This window comes from Musca autumnalis, unplaced genomic scaffold, assembly GCF_047663935.1.
Source record: "Musca autumnalis isolate F117 unplaced genomic scaffold, ASM4766393v1 scaffold_1, whole genome shotgun sequence".
Classification (NCBI taxonomy): Eukaryota; Metazoa; Arthropoda; class Insecta; order Diptera; family Muscidae; genus Musca; species Musca autumnalis.
This window is the reverse complement of record NW_027411644.1, coordinates 126,715,849-126,732,258: the sequence shown is the minus strand read 5'-3', so window position 1 is coordinate 126,732,258 and position 16,410 is coordinate 126,715,849. Positions and strand designations below refer to the sequence as shown.

Sequence of the window (16,410 nt, the reverse complement as noted above, 5' to 3'; positions counted from 1 at the left end):
ACTGGGAAGGCCCCTACAAGGTAGTCACGAAAAAAAATGACGTCGTGTATCGCATACAGAAGAGCGACAGCCCTAGATCAAAGATGAAGGTGGTACATCTAGAACAGTTGGCCCGCTATGGAACGAGAGCTGTGCCAGGTCATGATGAACAGGCTTAAGCGGGAGGCAGTGTTACCAATGCCCATACCACAGAGAGGGAACTGTGCCTATTCGGGACGAACAGGCTTAAGCGGGAGGCAATGTTATGAATGTAACTGATAGATTTATGTTATATTAGTTTAATTTCCGTTAATTTAAAAACTTGAATTGTAACGTAAAGTTTTATTACGCAGTTACTTTATTTAAGCAACAACAACTACCATGTAGAATTATCTTCATCATTCTAGTTCTTTACATGTTACTAATGTGCCTTTGTTTATATTTGTTTTGCCATAATCATTCAATTATCGCCTAGTTGCCATTTCTTGTACTTTCTTGTATAATAGTCCATTACGTCATGTCTGTCTTCTGTGTTTGTATCCCGTATATGTGTGTTGTTGTTGTTCGCTTGGGGCGAGTGTGCGTCTGTGTGTTTGTTGTTAGTTAGCTTCTCGAGGTTGCCAGATGCATGCTCTAGATACTTCCAAACGATAAATGTGGGCATATAAATATGAGATGACGGGCAAACAGTGATCAGTTATGAATTTTATTGTGAAGTGTAAACATCGACTAGTAAAGAAGTAAAGTAAAGCTGTGTACTTAGTTCCAAATAAGTGTAATGGGCCAAATACATACGGTCCGTTGTGCGACGCGTTGCGCGTTGAAAACAACAACCACATGAAAAATGTGTAAGTGATGCCAAGTAAGTTCTTGAAGTTTTCATGTGGTTGTTGTAACGCAACGCTCAACGCGCCGTATGTGCAGCGGCCTTGATAAATTAAATAAAGCATTGTAGAAACGTAATCTAAAACGAGCCCTATTTTATTTGGTACAAATCGTATCGGGGAATAAAACAACGTCTACACGGAGATTAGTTAAACCTAATTCCGTCACAATATGGTTGTTTATATTCAGAAATGAAATTCATCTGTGGTTCTGCTTATTTCGCTGCTTATCGTGGCCTCGTTGGAAAATTTTAGTCCTAAGCGCATCATATTGGTTACCATGAAGTTTTCGGCTTCTTCTCTAGTTTAATTTCCGGGCCAATGGTAGCTTTTGCCAACAAGCAAATTGTTTTGGGCCTTCACGCTGTTACTTCGGTGTTGGCGGAAATATTTAGATGTTTTCTTCGGTTAGATATGTACATATGTTGATTAATCTATTGAAAGATTTGGCGTTAATAAACCTGGCAGCAAAAATACAAAAATGAATAAACAAACTTGTTTTCTTTTTGATATGAAATGTCATGCGGTATTATTGTTTTTTTTTTTTTTTTTTTTTTGTACTTGACACGCTCCCGTACAGACATACAGGGTTGTATTTATCTAAATTTGACAGATGCGAATACCTTTTATTATTCTACCATGATTTTTACAAAATGTAACATGTATTTTAATGCCTTATTCAGACTGACGGTAATTCGCTATCTATTCGTTGTTCGACCCCAAATTATGATATAAATACTTCATTTCCCATACAAAATTTTGAGAACGAACAACGATTTTTGTACATTGTTCAATTTAAATTACTTTCAGAACGACGATAAAATATGTCCCATCTCTAATGGCCCCGGCACATACGGTACGTTGTGCGTTGCGTCACGCGTTAAGAACAACAACCACATGAAAAAATGTAAGTGATGCCAAGTTTGTTCTTGAAGTTTTCATGTGGTTGTTGTAACGCGACGCACAACGTACCGTATGTGCCGGGGCCATAACAAATGAGAGAATTTATCGAAATAAATTAATTATGACAGAAAAAATATAAAATTTAAAAATTTATTAAAAACCCAAATATTTTTAGAAAAACTGCAAAACGTGAATGAAAAGTAAACGGTTTAACGACTAGTATACATTCATATCATAGCAAATTTTCTCTTCGCGTACAAATTTAGAAGCAAAAATCAAATGCCTGCCATAAAGTCTGTATACCAAAAAGTTATTTTGGCAGGTCTCTCTCTCGATTATTTTGAAAATAGAAAAATTAAAAAATGTTCTGAAAACACAAAAATTGTGAGAAAAAATAGAAAAGATGAATAAAAATAATATTATTGAATATTAAATAGATATCTGAAAGAAGGGCAAATATTTTTTCAGTTTATATCAATTAATTTTACTTGTCTTTTGGCTGAAACTTTCTTTAAATTCAATAAATAAAAAGTATGAAAATTTGAATCAAGTTGCTATGAATTGTGTACCATGTCGTATGAACGGGTTAATTCGTGTACATAATTATGAGAGCGAACAACGTGATTCAAATGCTGGTATGAACATAGCATAAATGGCAGACGTAATAAATCTCTGGGAATGCTAACTTTATTCCCTACTTTTCTTAAAGTAAGGTATAAGCTTTGTTCCAGAACTAAAAAGTTTTTACAATTTTTACTACTTTTACACATTTTACCGGAAACCCCGTTCCCGTACACAAACAAGTTGTAAAATGTTCACTTCTCTTTAAACAAAAATGGCGCTGAATTACGCTCTTTTTAAAAAAAGTTTACTCGACAAATTTGAGCGTGTAAAAAATAGTAACATGGTTGCCGGCGTCTGATTGGCTGACTTTGACGCCGACTTTGACATTTGTTCCAGTTTTTTGTCGCATTTTCCATTTTTTTCGTTCCCGAACTATTTCAAAAAACTTTTGTTTGAGAACAATTTTTTTACAGTTCTCCCTTTTACGAGTTTTACTATTAAAAAGTACGGGAACGAAGCTATAACAAAAATGGACTTTAAAGACAAGATGTAAAGCTGAAAACACATCCAACGTATGAGTAAAGTTTTGTTTCGTTTCTGGTAGAAGAATAAAAGACAAAGTTCTGCCCAGTTTAAATTTTTCTTTATTCTTCTACCAGAAATGACACAAAACTTTACTCAAACGTTGGATGTGTTTTCAGCTTATGTCATGTTCACACGAGCGCAATTACGTTGATCGCCTGTCGAACGACGTACACGAATTAACCCGTTTTCACGACACCATTCGTAATTAACAGAAACATACTCGTAAACAATATTTCTTTCATTTCTGTTTCCTTGTTTTCACGTAAATTTGAACCGAAACATACATAAAATATACATTAAAAAACAGGAAAAGCAATAGACTTTCCTTCAAATGTATATGTATGTATATTCTATAATGTATAATGTAATGTATATTCTATATTTGACTATACCCTTTTCATTCATTTTTTTCCATAAATTCTGAATAATTTTGTATTTTCAATTTATTTATGTATATATGTTGCTATTTTCAAAATTGAAGAGAGAGAGAGAGAGAGAGACATGTCAAAACAATGTTTGTGTACACAGACTTTCAGTTATTTGTTTCCTTTTTGTTTCTCATATTTTCACGCGATTTTGAACTTATTAACAAGAAATGTGTGTGGAATTAAGAAGGAAACACAACCTTCTTTCTGCATCTATATAAAAATTTTTGTGTTTTCAACAAATTTTTCAATTTTGAATTTAGACATGTCATAATTAATTTTTTCGATAAATTCTCTCATTTGTATTTCTACTCGAACGACGTAGAAAAATCGTCGTTCATTCATAGAATTTTATGTGGGGAAATAAGTAATTTATTCGCAGTTATGGGTCGACCAACGAATAGAGAACGAACGACGTACCGTGAAAACGGCACATTAATGGGCACTTCACACGATATGTTTTTTACATATGAGTTGTCACTTTTTATGTACAAAATGTATATCCAAAGTGACAGTGCATATGTAAAAACATATCGTGTAAAGTATCCATAAGAACGGGCCATTGTGTTTCTTCCATTACTAGGCGTTTACACCGGACAGTTTGTCTTCAAATACAACTCTGATTTACTAACACATAAATACATTTGTCATTTGTCTCCCAGCTGTCCATCATTTTTCATAGACAGTCTGGTTTTGACATTTTTTATAAAAATTTGTGAGATAATAATTGAAATGTGTTGAAAACTAAAGAACATGCGCAAAAAAAATATGTGAACGGAAAACAAAAGCAATCGATGATTGTCATTCATAATTTTACAACTGTTTTTGCAGTTGTCGGGACGCCTACGTTACACTCAACTGTCCTGCCATGTGTAAACGCAGAGTTAGGGAAAAAAACACAATCATCGACCTTGATTATTGTGCCGTGCCGGTTGAAAAGTAGCATTGACGCCGTCTTTGAATGATTACCTTGGCTTTGTGTTCCAGAAAGGAAGATATATATAAAACGCTGCTTAGTTTTTTGGTTTTGTGTTTAATTCAGTAAAAACGTCTGTTTGATATCTAGTGATAAAATCGATATTTTTCTGGTACTGTGTATGCTCTAAATTTGTGTTTTTGTGTCTAGTAAAAGAGACATCTGCATTTTGAATCTAATTGATTAGGCTTGGAGAACAAAAAGAATTAATATGGGAACCTTATCAGACTTTGGACAAATTGCCTTAAAGTGGGATCCAAAAAATTTGGAAATTCGAACAATGTCTGTCGAAAAAACGTTGGAACCACTTGTTTTGCAAGTTACAACATTGGTCAACACAAAAGGTCCAAGCAAAAAGAAAAAAGGTAAGTTTTTCATAAATATGTGTGCTAAGAATAATTAAATATTCTTTCTTTGCGAAATTTTATTCATGCTCATTAATATAGAGCAAAGGAAGAATTTGTACAATGTAGACGCCACATACACACATTTATAGGTACCATGCAAGTGTATGTGTGCTTTTGGTGGGGGAGGCGTAGACTTTGGGTCATTTATTTCCACAGGTAGGTCTCGTCTCCGTATCACGATAATATATAACTTTTATATGATCAGTCCACAAGAGGTCTGAATTGCCGAAAATTTCCTTGTTTATAACTTATGTACAGATGCAAATCTCGGCTACGCAAACAAGATTTTTTAGTATTGCAGATTTTGGCTTTTCTTTCGTTTACCGACCTCCTTTGGATATACAGTCAACCAAAAAAGTACATACACCCCATAAATCTCGATTTTTAAGGGTAAGGAAGCATTTTTATGAAAATCCAAGCACATAGTTCTATTTCATATCCCGGAGCAACTGGAGTTTAGCCGCTCATCCCAATTTTTTTTTTTTAATTTACAGTTTTTTTTTAATTGGCCGGCCTTCGGCCGGCGATTTAAGACTTTCTCCTATGGACAGGAGCAAATCTAGGGCAAGGGAGCACAATTTTTTTCTAATTTAAAAATTTTCTCTTATTAAGTGGCTTTTTACAAGGGAATTTTTGGAACTTCAAATGCCCATATCTCGGGAAGTATATACTTCCCAAAAAAATTATGTGTACATTCGTGATCAGGGAAGTGAAATCTACTTGTAAAAAAAATTTCATCAAAATCGGAGCTGAGCGGCTAAACTCCAGTTAAGCCCATATCCCTACTAAACAATATTACATACAACAAAAATATATTCCATAATACGAATAACGGTAAATTCTATAAAAATTAAAAAAATAATAGGGAAAAAGTGTGCATACACCCAATGAAACATTAAGATTGCCGTTACATTTATGGAATAAGCAATACACATTTTATATTTTATTGCTTTATCGAATGTCTCTGGTTGTCTACGATATATTTTAGACAAAATATGCTGTGAAAACTATAAAATTTATGAAAAACTCAGGAATTCGCATATCTAGCGAAGCTCAGGAGCATATATTATCTATAAGAACAACTTCAAACCGCTCTAGGATCTCAAAATAATTAGTCCCACTGTATTTCCTGGGGTTTCATAAACTACCAGACTGAAAAACTCAAGGAAATCTGCAAGGGTCCGCCTTAACGAGCTATACGCAAAGTCTGACCTTAAATAACGTCAATTAAAGCACAAATATGTTCCTATTTTGTCTAAAATATATCATAGACAACCAGAGACATTCGATAAAGTAATAAAATGTAAAATTTGTATTGCTTATTCCATAAATTTTAGGGTAATCTTAATATTTCATTGGGTGTAGGTATGTACACTTTTTATACCCTCCACCATAGGATGGGGGTATATTAAGTTTGTCACTACGTTTGTAACTACTCGAAATAATAATTGTAGACCCCACAAACTATATATATTCTTGATCAGCGTGCAATTCTACATCGATATAGCCATGTCCGTCCGTCTGTCCGTCTGTGGAAATCACTCTAGCGTCCGACCGGATTGACGTAGGTGGATGAAATTTTTGGGAAAATCTATTATTTGAACGTAGGACTTTTGGTATTGAAAGTGGGCTATGTAAGTCCACGCTTTCGTATATCCCCCATACAAAATGACGCGTGACGCGTCGTCGTTTTAAGGAATTTTTAAGATATTTGTCCCATTTTACCACCGAATTGGTTGTAATTTGGCATTTTGTGTCTCCAGAGGCCAAAAAACATTCCTGCCAAAGTTGGTGGCATAAGATAAATGTAGTGGCTGGATTCAGAAAGTTTTGAAATTTTGTCCACTGGTAGGTCTTGGAATGCTGATTACGCCAATATGTATATCATTCATGGGAAATCTGTATTTCCCGAGATATAGGCTTCGAAAGTTCCGAAAAACCATATGATTTTTGACAAAAAAATTAATTTTGAAAAAATATGATCGCGTTAGCCATGTTTAGCATCTGTCCATAGGAGAAAGTCTTAAATCCCGGCCGAAGTCCGGCTATTTTCGACAAAAAAAATAATTTTTGAAAACTTTTTGTGAAAAAAGTTTAAAATCCAGCCACTACATTCAACTTGCTCCAAGTTGGTTTATATAGGTCCACGTTTTGGTATAGCCCCCATATAACGCCCCATATAAAGTACGCGTCATTTTAATATATTTTGAATGTATTAGTCCCATTTGACAACAGAATCGGTTGCAACTTTGTATCTTGTGTTTCCAGAGGCTAAGAAACATTTCGACCATAAAATGTTTATATAGGTCCACGTTTTGATATAGCGATTTTCGGTATTTTGAAGGTTTTGGCCTCATTATCACACCGAGATGGCTAAAATTTGGTATTTAGTCTTCGTTGGGGATATAATTTTTTTGTTGACTGTATGTAAATATGTATTTTATAAATCGTTCGGATCAGCATAAAAGACAAAGTTATATGTGGGGCCTTTGTGGAAGTAGCGGCATCATTTCTTTCCAAAACAAAAGAGTAGGCATATGGCTGACTTCCAAAACGTCAGTTATTGTTCGTGCTTTGTAATAGTTAGATTTGGTAATCTAGTTCCTATTTCACGGTACTAGTTCCAAAACGTATGATGGAACAAGACGGGTTTACACGCGCACGTCCTACCACAGGTAGTTCTCGTTGCCCTGATCACAAAAATATATATATCGTCTAGATGTAGTCCATACTTCCCGAGATAAAGGCCTTCAAAGTTCCGAAAAATCCACCGAAATGGCAGAAATTTGTGGTGGAGGGTATAAAAAGTTCGGCCCGACCGAACTTAAAGCTTTTCCCACTTCTTCCCTATTAATTTTTTAATTTTTATAGAATTTACCGTTGTTCGTAGTATGGGATATATTTTTGTTGTATGTAATATTGTTTAGTAGGGATAGAAATAGAACTATGTACTTGGATTTTCATAAAAATGCTTCCTTACCCTTAAAACCCGAGATTTATAGAGTGTATGTAGACTTTTTTGGTTGACTGTATGTAAATATGTATTTTAAAAATCGTTCGGATCAGCATAAAAGACAACGTTATATGTGGGGCCTTTGTGGAAGTAGCGGCATCATTTCTTTCCAAAACAAAAGAGTAGGCATATGGCTGACTTCCAAAACGTCAGTTATTGTTCGTGCTTTGTAATAGTTAGATTTGGTAATCTAGTTCCTATTTCACGGTACAAGTTCCAAAACGTATGATGGAACAAGACGGGTTTACACGCGCACGTCCTACCACATGTAGTTCTCGTTGCCCTGATCACAAAAATATATATATCGTCTAGATGTAGTCCATACTTCCCGAGATAAAGGCCTTCAAAGTTCCGAAAAATATGTATGTTTATAGCTATGTTATTTCTTATCCGACATTCCGATTTTTCTGCAATTTTTACCACAGGTAGGCCTCGCTGTGCTGAATACAAAAAAAAAAAAAAAATATATATATATATATATATATATACAGTGTTGGTCACACAATTAGCACACCCCACTACCAACATTTATTTTGCCTAAAAAGACCTTCAAAAGTAGTTGTATTGAATGAAGTATTTGTACTAATATATTCTCAGTAGTATGCTTAAAGAATAAAACGCAATATAGAAACTGAAAAATAACTGTCAATTTGAATAACCTCGAAAAATGTAAAAAATGTCCTAAATTCACTGGACACATAATTAGCACACCTTAAAAGAATCACTGATATTGTGAATAGTTTCAATATTTTCGTCCATATTCAGTTTTAAATCCCTTTCGTTTGGGAATAAGTTCCAATCTGCTAGTTATACTCTCCACCAGTCTCCGAAATTTCAGTGTCAGAAGGGAATTATATGGGGTACACTTTGGGTCCGAAGGACTGATGGAAATTTCAGTTTTTTTAGTGTTTTTTATCGAATTTTTCACATGTAAACAAATTCATTGATGCAAGTAGTTCATAGAAACATCAAATAAAACATCATATTCTTGTTCATCTTTCTAAATTTGCGAATAGTGGGATGTACCCACCAGCAGTGTGCATGTGTAAAGTCCGTTTGCCACAAAAATTTTCATTAAAAACTGTAATATGATGTTTTCAGCTATTGATTTTATAAATACTTATCCATCTGGACTGAATTTTACCGATATGTCGTGATGTATGCCACCATAAACCTATGTTCATCTCTATGGGACCTACGCAAATTTCAATAATTTTCTAAACATAAGGCAAATGGGAGATAGTCTAGTGATACCGCAAGATAATATGCTTCCCGGAGCTTAAAACGATTAAATTTAAATTCAATAATCCAGAAAACATTTATTTTGAATAGTATATGCCTACTTTCATGGATTTTAACCAATTTCAGCAAACCTCAAAATCCTTTGTTGTTAGAAAGGGGTTATACCTTTAAACATACTCATGTGCTACGTGTTCACCTAGTGATTTGTTGACAGTTTGGTAGCAATAGGTCTTCGGTGTTATTCAGACGTGTAATTTGTAATAACAAATGGTGTTATAAGTTGTTCCTTCTTCACATAAGGGTGCATTTTATTGATCTTCTTTCTATAAACCCCTTCCAAATCGAACATTTCCTTGAATGAATCATCGTCCTTAAACAATTTTTTAAAAGTTTTTGCACTTTATATTTAAATTTCGGTAATCGGTTAACAATTTCAATAATTTCAAATCCAATTGTACATTTGTTTTTAAAGTTTTGGCGACTTTCAGGTGTTTAAGAGTACATTACGAAAAATGGTCCACTATTGGGATATATTTTCAGATTCCGAGGTGATAAATTTTTTTTCTTTCAAAAAATGTTTACTTCAATACGATTCGAATATGAATTAGCTTTAATATAAATAAATTTTTGTATATTAATTGAATTAAATTGAAAAATAGTAGGGTGTGCTAATTATATGTCCCCTTAATAATTTGGGCGTTTTCACAAAACTTTTATTTTCAAAAAACCACTGATAATACTATTCACTTATATCATTAAATCTGTTAAATACATTATAGAAAAGGATTTTGTTTACGAAAATATTTCAATTTGCCCTACCAAAACTCTTAGCTGACTGAAATCATTTTGTCCCAAAGGGGTGTGCTAATTCTGTGACAAACACTGTATATATATATATATACAAAGTTATATGTGGGGCCTTTGTGGAAGTAGCGGCATCATTTCTTTCCAAAACAAAAGAGTAGGCATATGGCTGACTTCCAAAACGTCAGTTATTGTTCGTGCTTTGTAATAGTTAGATTTGGTAATCTAGTTCCTATTTCACGGTACTAGTTCCAAAACGTATGATGGAACAAGACGGGTTTACACGCGCACGTCCTACCACAGGTAGTTCTCGTTGCCCTGATCACAAAAATATATATATCGTCTAGATGTAGTCCATACTTCCCGAGATAAAGGCCTTCAAAGTTCCGAAAAATCCACCGAAATGGCAGAAATTTGTGGTGGAGGGTATAAAAAGTTCGGCCCGACCGAACTTAAAGCTTTTCCCACTTGTTCCCTATTAATTTTTTAATTTTTATAGAATTTACCGTTATTCGTAGTATGGGATATATTTTTGTTGTATGTAATATTGTTTAGTAGGGATAGAGATAGAACTATGTACTTGGATTTTCATAAAAATGCTTCCTTACCCTTAAAACCCGAGATTTATAGAGTGTATGTAGACTTTTTTGGTTGACTGTATGTAAATATGTATTTTAAAAATCGTTCGGATCAGCATAAAAGACAACGTTATATGTGGGGCCTTTGTGGAAGTAGCGGCATCATTTCTTTCCAAAACAAAAGAGTAGGCATATGGCTGACTTCCAAAACGTCAGTTATTGTTCGTGCTTTATAATAGTTAGATTTGGTAATCTAGTTCCTATTTCACGGTACTAGTTCCAAAACGTATGATGGAACAAGACGGGTTTACACGCGCACGTCCTACCACATGTAGTTCTCGTTGCCCTGATCACAAAAATATATATATCGTCTAGATGTAGTCCATACTTCCCGAGATAAAGGCCTTCAAAGTTCCGAAAAATATGTATGTTTATAGCTATGTTATTTCTTATCCGACATTCCGATTTTTCTGCAATTTTTACCACAGGTAGGCCTCGCTGTGCTGAATACAAAAAAAAAAAAATATATATATATATATATATATATATATATATATATATAGAAGTGGGGAAGTCTATACTTCCCGAGATATAGGCCTTCAAAGTTCCGATTTTTTGCAATTTTTACCACAGGTATGTCTCGTTTCCCTAATCACAAAAATAAATATATATCGTCTGAATGAAGTCCACACTTCCCGAAATATAGGCCTTCAAAGTTCCGAAAAATATGTATGTTTATAGCTAGGTTATTTCTTATCCGACATTACAATTTTTTTTGCAATTTTTACCACAGGTAGGCCTCGCTGTGCTGAATACATAATATCGACGCCTCCAAAAAATAGTATGCAAAGTCGACTTAGCATGTTTTCAAGTTTTCACATTTTTATATTTAACGTCCTTTAACTTAAATTCTGCCAAATTTTGGTAATAATCGGACAATCCGAACAGAAGTTATAAACAAATATTTACTTAGCATAGTACTGAAGGTCAAAGAAATTTCCATACTTTTAGAACTTTTCCTGCAAAACTCACTGTTCAGAATTAGCAAACTATTATTTGGAGGTGTCGAACGTCCTTTAACTTAAATTCTGTCAAATTTTGGTAATGATCGGTCAATCCGAACAGAAGTTATAAACAAATATTGACTTAGCATAGCACTGAAGCCTGTGGTAAAAATTGCAAAAAAATTTTAATATATATATATATATACAGTTGCGTTCAAAATAATAGGAGCGCTGGTTTATTTTAAATTTGTTTAACATTGTTGACATCCCAACAGTTAATTCATCAGCAGCAATGTGACAATCTGCTTTAAATTATTTAATGTTTACACCAACATTATAAATCGTGTTTAAAGTTTTTGTTCAAAAAATAGGAGTGTGGAAGAAAAAGCACGATAAAAATAGTTTTAGTTGAGTTTAGGATCAAAATTGTCAATATTTTAGTTAACAGTAGTAAATACAATAGATTTTATGAGATTTGATTGTTGTTTGAAAACAAAGGTAGCCAAAAAACAGGTGATTGTCCTTGCAGAATTTTTTTCCATAAATTGAGCACTTACTGGGCAACTCAATGGATTTTGTAGACAAAAGATTGAACGATTAGATTTGTTTGATGCTATGGATGTTATCTCTAACAATATATAATGATTGGTATCCCATAAATTTGTGTATTTTGATCCTTGATCCAAGTTTAAGACAGTTTACATTAGCCCTTAAGGTAAGGATCGGCCAAAAAAAGCGTATCTATAAGGAATTTATTCCCCAATCTAGTAATATTTGGAAGTCCTTAGGATGCAATTTCGCTTCTATTCAAAAAATGTTTAAAACGTGAACGGTTGAAATGTAATTTGAACCGTTTAGTGATAGGCAGGCTGGGATTGCACTATGGTTGGTATACGCCGTAATATATTTTTCAATATAAACTTACGTTTTTCACTCAAAAGTACTTCATTTAGATTAGTTTCATTAGAAAACTGTTTATTATACGATGCAAAACCTAATAAAAATAGTCTTAGGCCAACTTCAAAAGTTTGTCTTTAATGTTTCCTTCTCAACAAAGCGTTTTGAAAAATGTCTCATATGTGCCAATCATCCAATTATTCAAAAATGAACCATATAATCAATTCTGCGTGCAGTTAATATGCTAAGAACCTCAAAACATCACTTGGTCGAGAAATTAATGCCTTATAGATACGCTTTTTTATCCGATGCTTACGTAAAGAGTTAATGGAAACCGGCTTTAACTTGGCTCAAGGATCAAAATACACGAATTTCCGGGATACCGATCATTATATATTGTTCGAGATAACAGCCAGAGCATCAAAAAGCTCTAATCACTAAAGTTCTGTCTACAAAATCCATTGAGTTACCCAATAAGTGCTCGATTTATGGAAAAAATCGCTGCAAGGACAATCACCTGTTTTTAGGCTACCTCCAAAAGAACTTTTGTTTTCAAACAGCCATCAAATCTCACAAAATCTATTGGATTCACTACTGTCAACTAAAATATAGACAATTTTGATCTTAAACTCAACTAAAAATATTTCTATTGTCCTTTTTCTTCCGCACTCCTATTTTTTTTGAACAACAAATTTGAAGGCGATTTATAATGTTGGTGTAAACAGTAAATAATTTAAAACAGATTACCACATTTCTGCTGATGAATAAACTGTTGGGATGTCAACAATGTTAAATAAATTCAAAATAAACCAAAATGGGTAAGTTTAACCATGCTTATTCGACCATTCCCTTGGTGTGAATGGGCACTCCTATTATTTTGAACACAGCTGTATATATACATATATACATCAGTTTACTCTCAACACCTGTTGTGAACGGACATATTTTCTCAGCGCACGCAGTTACATTTTTCTCTTTACAACAACGATATTTTACGAACATTTTCTTAAGTGTAAAGTGCTACAGTGATAATAATTAGGCCATCGCCATCATGGCATCCTCCTCAGGAGGAAATTACTATGGGATCTTAGATCCCGATGGGGGTAACCAATCCCCCAAACGGAAAAAACAAAAGACTACACCTTTAGTTCTGGGAAGCTCTTTAAACTTCCCAAGCCTAACTCATCAAAAACCCAAAAATCAAGCTTGTCCAAAATATGTGGTAATGAAAAGCAAAAATACGGAGAAAACGCTAAAATCTTTCAACATCTTCCTGATATCAAAAGCAATACAAGGAATTTCTTCCGAACCCACTCTCAAAACAATATTCACCCGTGATGGAAATCTTCTTTTCTTAACAAAAAATGAAGCCCAGGCCAACCGCTTTATAAAAACCAAAAACCTTGCTGGCACCTGTCCTGTCGAGTGTTTTTATCATCCAACATTGAACATAGTTAAAAGTTTTGTATACTGCGATCTACTTACAGATCTTTCTACAGAAGAAATTGTTACTGGATTAAAATCTCACGGTGTTATTGACTGTCAGAAAGTTACTAGATTTACCGATGGTACTGTATACAACACTCCTTCACACATACTAAGTTTCAATTTGTATGAGATACCATAAACAATTGAAATCGGGATTATTATTTGCATTGTAAAGAAGTACATACCAAACCCCATACAATGCAAAAACTGCTTCAAGTTGGGACATACGAAAAAGTTTTGCAAAAATTCTCCGGCATGTGAAGTATGTGCTTCTTCTTTACATGACCCAATACCATGCACACATATTAAATGCATCAACTGCAGTTATGAACACAGAGCCACAAACAAAAACTGTCCAGAGATCCAACAAAGAAAAACGGTACTCAGGTACAAAATACATAACTAATGTTCTTTTAAAGAAGCATCTATTAATGCCCCAAAGCACACTCCAAATGAAATTCCTACTGAGAAACTCTCAGATGCCATTGAAGAGCGTAAAAAAAGATTAGCACTAAACAGCAAATCAAACAACTCAGAGAATCCCTCTAATATCGGTCCAGTTACCAACAACAATACCAACACATCACTACTAAAGTCAAAGCAAAATCAACAAAACACAAGCACATCAAGTGAGCAAAGTAAACAAAACCCATCAAATGAGCAAAATAACTCAGAACCATCAAACTCAAATAAAACTCATCACACAACCATCACCAAAACAAAGGACGATAATCTCAACACAAAACAAATAGATAGAGAAGAATTACTCAAAAGCTTCAAATCAAAAATAGAAAGCTTAAACAACAACAAAAACAACACAAACAAACAAGTATCTAAATATACAGATATATCTCAAACATCATCCTCAAGCGAATCAAATGTAAATACTGACACTCCAGCCAAAATAACGGCAAGAAGATTCGATTCAAGATATACAAATGAATGAATAATGTTTTATCTAAAACATTATTCCTTTTTTCCTTTTCTCAATCATGACTGATTTCAAGATAGTGCAGTGGAACATCAAAGGGTTAATAAATAATTACGTTGATCTACAAGTGTTAATCCAAGATCATCACCCACATTTCATCTCACTACAGGAAACACATATTCCATTTCAATCCCAAGCTATAGCACCAAACACTTTTACTGCTTACTCCATCAACCACCCCTCAAATATAGGTGCAAAAAATGGCTTAGCTGTTTTCATCAAGAAACATATTCCTCACAAAAGGATATACAATTCCTCTAAACTCCTAAACATCGTTATGGAAATAACACTAAATATCAAAATAACAGTCATTTCGCTATATAAACAAAAAAAAAAAAAAAGAAAAAAACATTGTTCCACAACATCCCATACGGGACAAGGGAGACTTCTCTCATATCAATGAGTGCACCCCGATTCATATTTAGCTCAATGATATGGGACCTACTGTTTATCGCCGAGTCCGAACGGCGTGTCTTAAGACACCACTTGTGAGAAGTTTTTCAAGGCTGAAATACTCAGGAAATGTCGCCAACATTACTGAGGGGTATTTTGCCACCGTTGAAAAATGTATGATGTTGCCTGGCCGGGGAATCGAACCCCTGACCTTCTGCGTGCAAGGCGGGCGTGCATACCATTGCACCACGGTGGCATCCAAATGAATCATTTACTGTTAACGACATTTCCTCACTTTTTGAAAACATCCATTCTCCAGTTTTACTAATTGGAGACGTCAACTGCTGGAATATACTATGGGGTTCTCAAACGAATAATTCTAGAGGAGTACTTCTGGAACAACCCTGTAGGAAACGTCAATAGTGAATCTATACTGACTTACTACTGACATTGTCAACAGTACTACTGACAAACTGTAGACAACTCATGTAATTTCCTATAGACATTTTGTATGAACGTGTCATTCGAAAGTCAGTACTGACATTGGAACTAGTATGTCAGTAGTTGCTGAGGAACCATGTGTTGACATTGGAGGTAGTGAGTCAATAGAGACATTGGAGGTAGTGAGTCAATAGAGACATTGGAGGTAGTAAATCAATAGTACATAAAGTAGAGCTGGCAAACCATCGATATTCCCAACATTAGATATTTTCGATATAATGTTTTAAAATATCGATTGCTATCGATATTATCGTTAAGTTGTCCTCGCCATTAATTTGGAGATGAAAATGGCGGAAATGTCAATAATTATCTTGAAATTATGCAAAAGTAGATCACAGAACTGTAAAGGAGAAAAAACAACTGCTTTTATTTTATAAAAAATGTAAAAAAATACATTTTATTTTACAGAAAAATGTGTACGTGTGACTACGGACTTACTTTCTTACACACACACATAACCGAAAAGCAGCGAAATTTCTATTTATTTCAATGGATTTCAGGTTAGGGGGTTTTATTCCGATAATATCGATAGGCAAAACTATCTATCGATATTGAATATTTAAATAATAATCGATATTATCGATAGTGCCATCGATTTTTTGCCAGCTCTAACATAAAGGCTCATATGGAGACATTGGTACCAAATTTTTCACTATTAAGTTTTTGGCCTATTTGGAACTTTTTATAGATTAAAAAGCTATATAGTGTGTTTAATAAGACGATGAACTTATACTTTTGTTTAAATAGTATATTTTATTACAGAAAAACATATAAGT

General features: G+C 34.0%; 1 protein-coding gene across 4 annotated transcripts in view; it reads left to right on the top strand.

Annotated features, from left to right (window-relative positions):
- The first annotated feature begins 4,143 nt into the window (after window positions 1-4,143).
- alpha-Cat (catenin alpha) overlaps window positions 4,144-16,410 on the top strand; it is a 204,151-nt gene continuing 191,884 nt past the window's right edge. For 3 of the 4 annotated variants that reach the window (XM_073992454.1, XM_073992448.1, XM_073992438.1), the window contains exons 1-2: window positions 4,268-4,428; window positions 4,504-4,681. In XM_073992454.1, coding sequence (XP_073848555.1) covers window positions 4,528-4,681 — 154 coding nt within the window. In that variant the 5' untranslated portion in view covers window positions 4,268-4,428; window positions 4,504-4,527. Of the gene's footprint in view, window positions 4,682-16,410 lie in introns of all 4 variants that reach the window. The other variant, XM_073992465.1, reaches the window with a different exon arrangement.